The 14,202-nt window shown below is 32.2% G+C and overlaps 2 protein-coding genes across 6 annotated transcripts in view; one reads left to right on the top strand and one right to left on the bottom strand.

Moving 5' to 3' along the window:
• The window catches only part of LOC112601904 (neurobeachin), a 221,876-nt gene that overhangs the window by 178,967 nt on the left and 28,707 nt on the right, over window positions 1–14,202 (top strand). The window lies entirely within an intron of this gene.
• LOC112601905 (protein mab-21-like) lies at window positions 9,646–12,167 on the bottom strand. Its single transcript, XM_025349778.1, has one exon. It carries the CDS (start codon window positions 11,784–11,786, stop codon window positions 10,650–10,652), a length of 1,137 nt encoding a protein of 378 aa, XP_025205563.1. The 5' UTR covers window positions 11,787–12,167; the 3' UTR covers window positions 9,646–10,649.

The following is a 14,202-nucleotide window of genomic DNA, read 5'->3' as shown; positions in this document are numbered from 1 at the left end:
ACGACATAATGGTATGGAACCGTTATATTATATGATTCTTATTATAGTATCAATTCCGCATCATTACGTTATCGTGATAATCGGTCATCATAAATTCATGATAATATCTTATTATAGGAATTATTTTTCTATTCACAAACAATACACTTACACTCAATAAGAGTATTAAATGAAATAATTGTTGTCTCATATATAAATTAAAATTTATGTGGAATTTTGCACGTTGTTTATTTTGTATAGTACCTATAGCTGCAGTTTCGTGATATTTATAGTATAGATATAATCATTATAAAACTTCGATTGTATTTTAAGTCTGTCTGTCATACAAAACCCGTTTGTATCCGTGTTTTTATACTAATTTTTATGAGACTTTTGTTCATTTTTTTTCTCTGAAAAAATAACATAAACTATTTTATGCACGAAGGAAAGCCATCCATCTAAACTGTAAATGATTGTGTAAAATGTTTGCGCTACGTACCTACATATAGTTTTGAAAACTGACATTCCTTTTCTTTTTGTATTGTCATATTTTATTGAAACACGAATTATTTAATTTCAAGACAACACCACCAATTATGGTATTAAATATCTCTATTTCAGTTTAAGAGGAGGGGGTATTATCATATAGTTATATTATATTTCTTTTAGGTATTAAATCATCGCAACCATTTCGTATATATATATTTATTGATACATTATATTGTTTGAATGTCTACTTTTATATTCTCGTCGTTGCGTGTGTGTATGAAGTGTATCGGAGTGAGATACAAATGTATACACACACACGCACACATTCACATAAGATTGTTGATGGGTGTATTGTATGTACATTATATATAAAATCAGATCCCCTTGTAATAACAAAAATAAAACAAAATAAATTTAATAAATATGTCTTATAAGTACAACTATTGTTGCTTTCTTAATCTATCTATATCTATATATATTATATTCATTATTAATATTTATTCTGTTTTTCGGAGTACTTTAGTACTTATATATATATTATACGAGTTGTGATAGTCGTGGAAACGGCGGTAGAGTGTTTTTATAATCATCGTAGTTATTATTGGTTTTCGTGAGTTTTTCCGATATTAGTCAACGTTATAATATATACTGTAATAACCAGCATAAATCAAATTGGATGTACATATATTATATGTATATGACATGTATATGTACAGGAAGATATATAAGTTCATTAATTTATTGTACCAATTATGGTGATGGTATTACTTTTATTGAATCGGTTGTGTGTATGTGTGAGTGTGTGTGCGTGTGCGGTGTGTACATAAGACTTGAGTTTTTATTTATTTATTTTTTATTGTTTGTTATGCGTTGCGTGATGTGCGTTTTGCGCGCCACGCGGCGGTACCCTTTGACCGGCGCCATTCTTTATTGATATAAAAATCGTGTTAAACTGGTTACTGCTGTTGCGGCGGTACTATAATGGTGACGGCAGTGGTAAAAAATATCGATTTAGTATTATGATAATTACATTGAGTTTTTTTTAATTATTTATTTAAGTTGTGATTCTTGCCATAAACAGACCCTTGCTGAGCGATCAATACGGCAACGTGCTTTCTGCAAGCAGCTTGCTGATCTCATTTATATTTTAAGCCCAGTTATTTGTTTTTCACACCCTGTATAGAGTTCACAATAAAACCTTGCCTCTCAGTGAAACACAATATAATTATAGTATAGCGTATAAAATACTATTAAAACTCTCATAATCTGTATAATCCAGCTTTAATAGATGTATCTACCTATAATTTATATATTATAATTTATAATATAGATTAGAAATTTTTGTTATACGAGTTTATATGTTTTTAAAATGTCGTTAAGCGTTGCTCGTAATTGAGCTTTCAATTATGCACGATGTGCTGGATATTAATTTCAACCGATAAAATCGCCAATAAAGTATATTAAACGTCAAAAGATATAATTACGACTTGAAACAATTGAAACAAATTAATATTATCTATTTGTCTTACGCATTGTTTGATGAAACCATCGGAATTTCAAAAATCTATATAGATTATTTTAAACTAAAAATATTTTCAATAGTTATACATAATACTGTATTTTGTTGTTGTTAATACATTAAATAACTTTGAAATAATATTCAATTTATATAGTTTCAATAAAATTTTTAATTAATTTGCGCTCATCCTTAAAGATGAAATAATAGTTTTAGAGATTATATTATATTTATTATATTGCTTATGCATTTTAAAAATAACGGTTGTTTTTTAATATTTTTACCTTAAGAACATATATTTTAATAAGCTGTAGAATTGCTTATTCATTTCTATTTGACGTATCCTTTTGTTGTTTGGTACCCATTGTTTTATCTCGCGATATTATCTCGATTGTACGTCAACGCACAAAACACCGAAGAATGCAATCCTTTTCATCATTTTTGTTTCCCCAGTTTTATTTTATTTTGTATACTGAATGAAAAACAACCAACAGGAAGGCCATTCAGCCGGTTTCTAATATGTAAAACGACTTATTGTGTGTGTTGCGTCTGTTGTCAACGTACCAGAGTTTACCTTATGTTGTTTATTGTGAAATTTTAGTTTGTCCAGACGAATAAATCTTTAACCTGATGGAAAATTAAAAAAGCTATAAACATATACCTATGTCAGAATATTTGTTTATAGATTTCGAAGAGATAAATTCTTTCATATAACGTGGATTCTCTCTTAAATAATTTAATAACCTTATAATAATTAATAGGATAAATAAAATAACTACGTATAATAATATAACATATTTATAGGTATTATAGGTTTTGTAATACAAATGTTGGTACATTTATTCAACATGGTACGATAGTGCTTTGTAGGTTTTGCTGAAGATCCTTTATCAATCTATTTAATACAATTCGAGACTTTAAAAGCGAGCATATATTGTTCAAATTTAATGATATGAAAATTAGTATATTTTTGTGCTTTTGTAAACTTAAATTCCACATAACAGATAATTAATTTAGAAATAAATATAAAAATATAGAAATCGTATTTTGTAAAAAAATAAATTGATAAAAACACATTGTCACAATTGTATTTTTATTGAATCATATTACTTTGGGAACGTAATACATTAGAAATATATTATGTCTAAAACGTGTTTCCTCGACTTATTTTAATGAAAATATTTCGTTGGAATTGTAATATATCGAGTGATGAAATACGAACCGAAATAAAAAAAAAAAAATATTTAATAAAACATTTCTTAGATAATACGTTTTATTTAAATATAATTCCAAGTTTATATTTTTCATCGGCTTAATTTTCAGAGTATATACCCTTTCTAGTTAATACTTTTCAAACAAAATACGTTTCGATCTAGAAAAAATATTTTCTACTAAAATATAGCAATAGCTTCATAGAATACATGTTGACAATATAATGTTATACATACTTGAGCAAACATACCATGAATTTCATAATATGTATATTATTGAATCAATCAAATTATTGAAACATAATCAAGTACTATAAACCGCAACATATCGAATTCGTTCAACTTTTGACCGCAGTCCTCGAATATATTATGAATGTATTTATTTGTTTAATTTTTACGCGTTCGTGTTTCAACGTAAACATGTTACGTTTGTCTTATTTAAACTACTTAGGTAACCACACAAACGCGTTTATAGACTGTACAACTAGGTACTTATAACTACTCGCTGTAGGTACAAAGATTTTCGTTCAATCACATTAGATTAAGTAGATTATTATTATATATTGATATTGTAACCCTTGTAATTTTTGTACAATTTCGAATACGCGAGGATCTCTAATAGAATATAGCAATGGTGATAGTATTCTGCCGTAGAAATATGTCAGATGATAGGTACACAATATATACATATATACTTATAATAGTATTGTTATCATACCGGCATCACGACATATAATATTTTAAAGCACTCGTTGTATATACCTACCTTGTAAATAAACCATTCAAACAAATAATAATAATATAGATTAACGATACGATAACATAGCAGGACACATTTTCCCTCCACATCTCGTATCGCCTTGATCTTTTATTGTGTCGCCTCCTCTAAAACACACGTTGTGGCAGTAGGTTTATAGGTATACCATTGCTATTTATACGTGTTGCAGTAGTCTAACGTGTTTCTGTCTTTAATAATGGGTTGTGCACAAGGGGCAAAAATAAAAAATATAAATTGGTTAACGCAATATTTTACTGAAATTAATTTAGTACACGTTGATCGGCGGCGGTGGCGTTGATGGTGGCATCCGTACGATTAGTTTTTCGCCTGAATAGGCCGAGAGAAAAAAAAATACGATAGAATCGTTCGCCTGATCGATCTCGAATAACATCGCATGGTGAACACGTTTGTATTATTTCTTTCGACAAGAAAATTATTATTTTTTTTTTCCTTTTATCTACTTTAATTTAATATGTTGTTGTATATTTCGGTATCTTTTACAAAGGAAAAATATATACATGCGTATAATATATGTACTCTTACGCATGGCCAGTTCAACTTATCAAAAAAGTCAAAAAAAAAAAAAAAAATCATTTACACTTAAAATTTCATTACGTGTCTCTGCAGCAACTCGTTTTAAATATTGATAATAATAAAATTAACACTAAATATATAGTATTCTGCACTATAGTGTTGTTGGTGGCTTCGACAATTGTATATCGAACCACCTCCCTCACCACTGTTCATCCGCCCTACGTTAATCTGTCTGTATATTAAAAGCCGACCAAACCTGATTAAAAACATCCATTAGACGATGTATATATATATATACAATATACATATATTATTTTATCTTTCACATCCGACAACGACGCGACTGCCTCATCGCCACGGTGCTCGGTGCTTGACATAATAGCAACAACAACCCCCTTCGTCTGGTGCGCGCCTTTCGCATAAAACTCGGATCCAAATTAGATTACCGGCTCGTGAGCGGTAGGGGCTATATTTTCGCGGCCTAACTAGAATTTATGGGTTATTGTAGCACGCAGGGTTTTTCGCCATGTTTCGGTGCCCGCGTTCGTGACGCCACCAACCCCCTACTTCTACCCGTTCGAATGTTCAATTTTGGTTCTTCTGACGTATTTGATTATAATATTTTGCACGCACGGGGTGCACGAAAGTTCCACTGTAGTTTTTCTAGACTGCAGTTTCAACTAAGTAGGTATAACATATTATACGTATTCAAGACGATGCTAAAATGTTTACCGCTTATTATATAATCCACGGCCATTCAGGTTTACATATTAGTCTCAAAGAGTGAAAACATCTAATTACGTGAAACTATATGCTACATAAAATTACAGATCTATGAATTTTCGATAAAATTAAATATACTAGAAACTAGCTGGGCTTTTCTTACGATTGTATAAAACAAATATTCAACTGCTTATAGCATCTGTTATCGTCGTTATCGTAATAATACATGTGCAATTATTTATAGTGTTTGAAAATAGTTAAATCGTTTTCTATCATGCTGTCATTGATCGCATAATGGCGTGTTTGTCGGTGGTAAAATTATAATGCTTTGTATGATATATACATTTATAATTACACATATAATTCCAAATGATGGAATTTTGATTTTAATAAAACTGCAGCAGTTTCAATAACACAAGCGATCGTTGGCCTTGATCGAACATTGTGTTTGGACGATACACGTTTTTGCGCAGATAAAATAACAAAATGTCATCGTTTTTCGGTCGAATTTTATGTATACAAATATATTATGTAGTTTGTCGAATAATATAAAATGTATACAATTATATAATACGCGTATATATATATATATATATGCCTACACGCGGATTGGGCGCCCCAAAATAGTATTGGATAAGATATAAGATGGCTATTGTAGCACTCTGTGCATTGTCAATATACTTCAGTATTAAGGGGGACTATAACTGTATGTACCTCAACATATTATATAATGTGTATATATAACAAAGCTATTCTCTGCGTTGTCTTCGTCGTAGTCGACAGCCGTTATACCTTTTCGCGAACAATATGTTGTCTGATGTGTATATATAAGTATATTTGTGTGTGTTTGATACGGACCACCCGGTATATATGTTTTATGTATATATAAAATGTTTATGTACGTATATAGGTACTTGCGTACATGCGTAATTCGTGTTCCGGCGGGGTGCGCGCGCGGCATCGGCGGCGACGGCAATGGAGTTGCTCGGCGGTGCGTGAACGAAATGTTTTCGAGGGGATGATTAAGACACGGTGTGGTGATTTATAAAAATGTAATCACTTTGTCCAGGCGAAGACGGTGTAGCGTTTCCCCCGGGACGACGTGCTGCACAGTAAATGGATGTTTGCTATACAACAATGTATAAAATATAATATAATATGTACATTATACACATATATATATGAGTGTGTGTGTATGCGTAATTCGCATACTAGCTACCTATTATATATACATATTATTTGACTACCCAATGACGCCGCCTCCGTTCGAGTCTTTTGGGTAAATATTTCTGCACCGCATTTTCAGTTCGCGAATTTTTCAAAATGTTAACCCACCACAATCAAACTGGGGCTTTGCTATTCAGCAAAAAATAAGACAAATGAAAATAATAATAAACGAAACAACCCTCATATTGTGCAGAAGGTTATACATATTATGTTTATATGATACGACGACGTGTGTAACATATATATTGAATACGGGGTAGGATTCGCGACAATGGAAATGGCCTGCGGACATAATCCTGTACATAAATGTAGTGTTTTGTGTGGTGTAAAACATCTGTGTTATAACACACATAATATTATATTATTATGTACTCTTCGTCTATAGTGCACTCTCCGAGCTGCACCGAGGTCGATCGTCGTCCGCTTATAGGGTACTTAATAATATAATATATAATAATATGATATAATACATGACGTTATTTATTTCACAATAATATCACATGTGTTACGGTGATGGTTGTCTCCCCGCTCCATTCTGTAATCATACACTCCTCCAATCAAATTGACAATGGTATGATTATAATATTACATATACACGAGCAAATTTTTAACGCATTGTGCTTAGACAAGTATATACGAATCAAGTTTTACGAGTACATCTGTATAGTCATGGAATGATTAGATAATAATACTACTAGAATTTAGTAACGATATAAGTATAAAATAATATTGTATAGTATATTGATTTTATATAATTCACGATGGTGATTATTTTGCAGTATAATTATTAATGTTTTGAAAATTATTTTTACCTACATACGTTTAAGTGATTCGCTATATGACATTTTTGAAAATCAGTTATATTTTGGCTATTTTTTATTCTCATAATTTTTATTTAATTCCATATTTCGAAGCAGAATATTATTTTGAATATTTCGGTGGAAAAATCAAATTTTTGGCACTCATTTAATTTGTTTTAAGTAACATTTAAAATTTCAATGATCTAAGTAACCGAGCAAAGTTTGTCTCAATTCTACTTTGGCATAATAAATTAAAAATATTTATTATCATTCATTGATAAAAAATGGTATTAGTATTATATATTTACGATATTTAGTCCATATGTATTATCAATACATTTGAGATGCTATAAGTCTTACTTCTATATATTTTCATAAATTACTCATTTATTTATGTTGATCAATTAACGCATAAGTGCAACTTTTGTCTATGATTTATATAATGTATTTTTCTTTAACAAAATTTCGATATAGATAAGCTGTATTATTATTATTACTATTTTTTATTATTAAAAAATAATTAATTTGATTAATTTCTTACTGAAGTAATTTAATAATTGGACCACGCAAAAACGTGAATTATTATTACATATTATATTAAAACTGGTTTGAGTTATTTTCCTTACCTACCTGCTAATAATATTTGTTAGGTACGCCGCGCTATATGTGCGTATAATATTTTATCATCTTATATATACTTTATTCAAACGTTTATGTGTGCACAACGCTGGTTAAAAATAGCATATACGCGCCTTTTTAAGTCATGTTAACAAACGACGCTCGAATGGTATTATTATTCGTATTATCTATGCATTACATGCTGACAAAACTGCGGCAGGGTTAACCGGGGCAGTATACAATTTGAGGACAAGACGAGTTCTCATTAATGAATTTTATTATTAAAAGCAATTACGGGAAGGGGTGAGAAATACCATTAGCTCGTCATAATTCGTTGTCCCTTGCTATGTATTTACTCCACGTGAACGTTTATAAGTGATACCAGACCACTTCCGCGAGAGAGCACTTAACTCAATTACCACCCTAAGCGCTTATGGTGACCGCGTGTGTCTTCTTCCGTTTTTACAACACTCCTGGGGACCACTGATGCTTTCATCTTTAATGCATTTCTCTTCATTTATCATACCGGAAACTGTTCAACTGCACGTATATGTATATATAGGTACATTTACACGATGTACGCGGAATGGGACCGTACACCACTTATCGTAATCTACGTTATTTTTTCCTTCCCGCACGAACTCATCATTTTTCAAAGATTGCACGCAAAAAAAAAAAAAACGATTTAGAAAATTATTTTCCTCCAAATTTATTATTTGTTTTTTTCCCCCGTGACAAGGAGTAATTTATAAATAATTTACAAACTTTGTTTTTGAAATGTTTATATTTTCAACACAAAATTTTATCAATAGTACTATTTTTAATATATTCATTATTATTATCACAGAATATTTAACATTAGCTGTATTTTTCGACGGTACCTATACGTATTATTATTTATATAAAAAAAAAAATATAAGTAATTTGTTATATTCCTATTTGACTAGAGAACAATATTATTTTCGTTTAGTTTTAATTAACTTATATCTTATTTTCGTAATTATAATTATATAAATCGCGTGTACTTAAAATTAAAACATAATAAGTGTTCATGTTATGTTAGAATATTTTTAGGAATGCATTTGATGGTTAATTTGTAATATTATACAACGGAAGTAGGACTTGTAAAACAATATAATAAAAAAATAGAATTCTTTATTTTATGTTGACGTTGAATATTACACAATTTGTCTGTGGTACAATATGTATATTCTATTACATTTAGTCATAAAAATAAAACTAGTATTTAACTGTTTGAATTACCGTTTTCAGTATATTTAAAATGCTAACTCTCCCGTGGGTTTTACAAATCAAATATAGTTGCTGATAATTATATATTATATCGAATTGTGTAGTCTGTTTATTGCTGTTATGCAAATATATTTAGATTTTCAGTCGTTTATCTTAAATAGTTTTAGAGAAAAATGATTTATAGTATAAGATTAGTAATCTTACGTACCTATAATAAGATAATGGGTACATATTTTATTGGTAAAAAACTAAGTTTTTTATAATTCATATTTAAAAAAAAAAGTAATATTCATTTGAATTAAATATACAATATACAGATATTCAATAAGTTTGGAAAGATCATTGAACTGATAAGGACTGACTAACGATAATTTATTATATAATAAATTAGGTTGTTAAATATTTTATATTATAAATGTACAGCAATGTTATTTATTATTACTTCATGAAAACATTAGAATATGCAACCAGTAATTAAGAATTTCCAAATTTATTATTCATCTAATATAATATTCACAAACATAAGCACATTATTTTCACCGATTACTTATATGTTAATTATGTCATAAAAAATATACAAAATTATGAATACACGATTATAGGTATTCGTGAAATGTTATTAAGTTATAAAAACTTAACTCAAATAATAGTACAGATATATATTGTTGAGACCACTAGCTACTCATATACATACATTATAATATAATTATTATGGGATATATTTAATACATAATTAATTTCAAATAATAATATAATTGAACACATATTGTACCTATAGATTATAATATAAGTATATTATTGAGAATAACTAAACGAATGTTCATACCTGCAGTGTACCACCTATCGATTTAAACTTGCATACAAACTACTGAAAACTTGATGAATCGCCTCTTATGATCAGCAATAATCAAAACGCGCCGAGTAATAACAAATTTACACATGTATCTATTGAACGTAGTAGGCTTAGCTTAGAACAATATAATAGTATATATAGTATGTGAATCTCACAGAAAAAAATAATATAAATTATTCCGTTTTCCGAGGCGGACAACAAGTGCTGTTTAAATATTTAAAAAACAATTTAAAAATAAACAAAAAACAAAATAAAAAAACAAAATCATATCGTATATCTTTAAAGACAAATTATATGGCGTACGCTCCTAAATTAAGTTTATGGGGATCATATAGTGGTATATATTATCCGAGCGTATGCGATACGTACAGTATAATAATAAAAAAAAAAAACAGTAATATAATAATACATACCAAACACAGTTCGGTTGAATTTTTCTCCGCGGTAGAGAAACGCGAGGTGCAAGGGCAGAAAAAAATGTAATAAATAATATAAAAATATAATATGAAAAGACGTATATAACAAAACGTAATAAAAACCTCGCCTGCGTTGGCGGTGACAGCGGAGTTATATTATGATGACGACGCGATCACGATGCATTCTTTATAGCAGAGTAGTGTCCTTTGTATTTATTTTAATAATATATCGTATATGTGTGTTGCGGCACTGGTCACAGCTTGTCAAAAGCCCTGGAATTGGTAAGCAATTCCCTGGTCAGCCTCCACGTCTGCTTGGCCGCGTTCTCCAGACTACCGGGTGCTTTGCCTTTAAACAGGTCGACGTGCGGCAAAAAGTAGTGCGGGCACCGCCGGCACTGAAGACACGAGATGAGCTGCAATAGTATGCCGTTGATGCGGTCGCCCAAGCACGATTCGTCCCATTCTATTTCAAGCGGATGTTTCTCGCACTCGTACAGCAGCAAAGTCTTAACGTGGTAATTGGTGACCGGGTTCCCGGGAAGATCCAGGTGCCGGTCCCTGAGCGTTTTTAGCACGCTTAAACACCGTTTCCGACAACCACCGTACATGAGTCGGTTCTCGACGTCCACGAACGACATGACCCACGCGTCGCCCTCCAGCGCCGACTGCTTGCCGTGGAGCGTCACGCACTCCTTGGACAGCAGGTCAAATCCTTCAGTCTTGACTTCAGCTACCAGGTTGGGATGCGGCCACGGGATCTGCGGCAGTGGCCAGTGTGCAGACGATCTAGGCCATATGCCCGCGCACTTGAACGACGGCGTGATCTGCACCACATATCGCTCGCGGATCCGGAGTTTCACTTCGCTGGTGTCAGCGATCATCTTGACCGAATCCCGATACGCGCACTTGTCGCACGCTTGCGCTACCAGCGTCTGAAATCGGGACCGGATTTTGCGGGCTGACAGGTATCCGGACGCCGTGATGAACTCGACCCACAGGCTCATGCTCCGCTTGCGGCCGTCGCTAAGCTTGAGAACCGCGCATCCGGGCAGCGATCCGTCGTCGACGAAGTTGAGCACTCCCATCTGGTTCAAATAGAGCACGATCTCGAACTCAGTGGGTGAAACCACGTCCAGGCCTTCGTACCGACCGTTGCATTCGACCAGCGACGATATGAATCGCGGTTCCTGGGCCTCCACCTCCCGAAGCACGTCCTGGACCACCTTGCACACCTCCCGGATCGTCTTCGCCGCGGCTGTCTTCCGGATCATCACCCGTTCCGCCCAAAACTTGCCCAGCTGATACGACATCTTAGTGTGGGTGGACAGCATGTCTTGCGGCACCAGCATCGCGGCTTCTGTGACTGTTGCACCGGCACCGTGTCGCATGTCACCTGATGCAAGTCGCCAACAGTGGATCGAGTTTCCGTCACGACATGACCGTGCGATTATATCAATGTATTATAATACACCGACGACGCGTGTACGCGTGAACAGACGAGGAAATGAAAATATTTGTATATTGGTTATAATAAAGATTTCGGCGGATTCGCGTCGAGAACTATCGTTGTATATTATGTGGGTGCAAAACCGACGGGTTAGGTACGATGTACGATGATTGATATGAATTACTTATTAAAAAACGTGAGCGACAGTAACGTTGTGTTGTGTGCAGTGCGAGCGACGTTAGACGTGATACTGCGGTTGTGCGACGGCGGTGTCGGTAGTCGCTCGGTGGGACTACGACGACGACGGTATACCGACGGTGGTGTCGGATGGTGGCTCAAGCCGGGCGTTCCCGCTCGTCGCCTCGGCGGGGCGCGGTCCCGTGAGGCGTCAACTCCGGGGAAACGCCCATTTCGCGCGCCCGCGCTCTCTCTCCCGCGAGACTATCGATCCGGGGCGGGTTCCGGGCCGCGGACTACGATATCTACGACACATTGATAATAATATAATATTCTTCGCCGCGGCGTGTATGACGGATTTTGCGTCTCGACCGTACAGGCTGCCTTTTTTTTTCTAACTTCTTTTCCCCCTATTTTGTTTTTTATTCCGTTTTGTTTTCTTTCCCGTGATACGTTTTTTTTCCCGCATTTCATGGTTTGCCCGTTCACGGGTGTGTGTGTGTAGAGATTTTTTTTACCATCTCTATAAGTATTTTTTTCTTCGTTGTATATTTATACACTACTCTTTGGCTACACTCGGTATATTCACATATAAGTATAATATACATGTCGAAGCTCACTTGTAAAGTATACTACATACAGGGTGATTCATCGAGTATGATGCTCACCTTCGTGTTTTCCTTTAATACTTATATTAAAATAAATTTATAATAAGACATAAAATTTTTAGGAATTCAAATACTTTTATTTTCAAATTATTCATATTTTTTTGTAATGTTTAAGGAGTGTTCTGTGTTGATGTAAACTTCTGTATTTTAAAAGAAAACATTTTTTCATTACTGTAAGTTCTGAATAATTTTACCAAAAATTTTTATGTTACCAATTTTTGAATTTTTGTATTCAAAATTTGAATAAGTTTATAATTTTTTAATAAATAGTTATTTTTAGTAGATATAATAAATCTTAAAATAAAAGGTTCTTGTATTAATAATATAGATAGGTATTAAAATCAATTTAATAATAGATTTACTATTTATTATACTAACTTGGAAAGCTTTTACAAATCGGATATATTGATAGATTATATACAATTTTCAAATCATTAAAGCCGCCGTATATATTCATGCACACCTATTATTATATTATAATCCCATATCCTTAGCACTTAAAAGTTAATTCACTTGATTGAATTTTAATTTTGATACGTTAAAATAAAACGTTCAGAAAAATTATCTTTTACCATGGAAGTAGTCAGACTAACTAAAGTATATAAGAATTCGAATAAACTTATAATTATAATAAAAATATGGTTATAACCGTGCTCGTGAATCATTCTGTATGTACATCGGTGACTCTGTAACCGTTTTTCTTTTGCTATCTCTCTCTCTCTCTCTCTCTCTCTATATATATATATATATATATATATATTATTTATCTGTCTCTTTGTCTCTTTCTACGTGTATATGTCTTATACGCATAAACGCACGCATGCTCGGGCAGGAAATTCGATACGTTTTTTACCCTCGAAACGACGCGTTTTCATAATTTATTATACGAGCCAAATAGATATATACTACTGATGTGTGTGTATGGTGTGTACGATGTTTGGTGTTTTTTTTTTTTTTCATTCCAACTGTCCACGTAGTGTTTATTGCTACAGGAAAATGTATTTTTTACGTATTTATAAATAATATATATATACCTATATCAGTGTATCCCTAAATTTTAAAAGTTTATATAGGTATATATTGTGTATTTTAATATTATATGTTTGTATTATGTCAATGACGTCTATTTTTACTCATATAATTCATTCGTCGATAAATGTTACAAGCAATTATTTGTGTTTTACATTTCTCATAAATTATACTTTATTATTTTTTTATTGATTGTATTGTCTATATAGTATAGATAACTATGTATAATATATTAGGTATAGTATCATTTTATCGGTATGTATATACTTCTGGAACATTATTTGGGTATTGAATACGTCAAATACAAGTTGATCAATAAATATATATATTTGTAGTTTATAAGATATTACCTATCGTATTTCTATTTAAAAAATAAGAGTTCGTTTGAAAAATTTGATTTTATAACCTTTATGCTTAAATAATGGTTATCTATTGGTTGTAGGTACTTTAACACATCTTTACATTTGATTATTATACCATAAA

This window comes from Melanaphis sacchari, unplaced genomic scaffold (assembly GCF_002803265.2).
Source record: "Melanaphis sacchari strain LSU unplaced genomic scaffold, SCAv2.0 Contig7_pilon_pilon, whole genome shotgun sequence".
Taxonomy (NCBI): Eukaryota; Metazoa; Arthropoda; class Insecta; order Hemiptera; family Aphididae; genus Melanaphis; species Melanaphis sacchari.
Note: the sequence above shows the minus strand (reverse complement) of the source record. Positions and strands in the feature narration are given on the sequence as shown.

Bases quoted from the DNA above. Each gene is read 5' to 3' on its own strand.
- LOC112601905 (XM_025349778.1), bottom strand. From the start codon at position 11,786: ATGCGACACGGTGCCGGTGCAACAGTCACAGAAGCCGCGATGCTGGTG.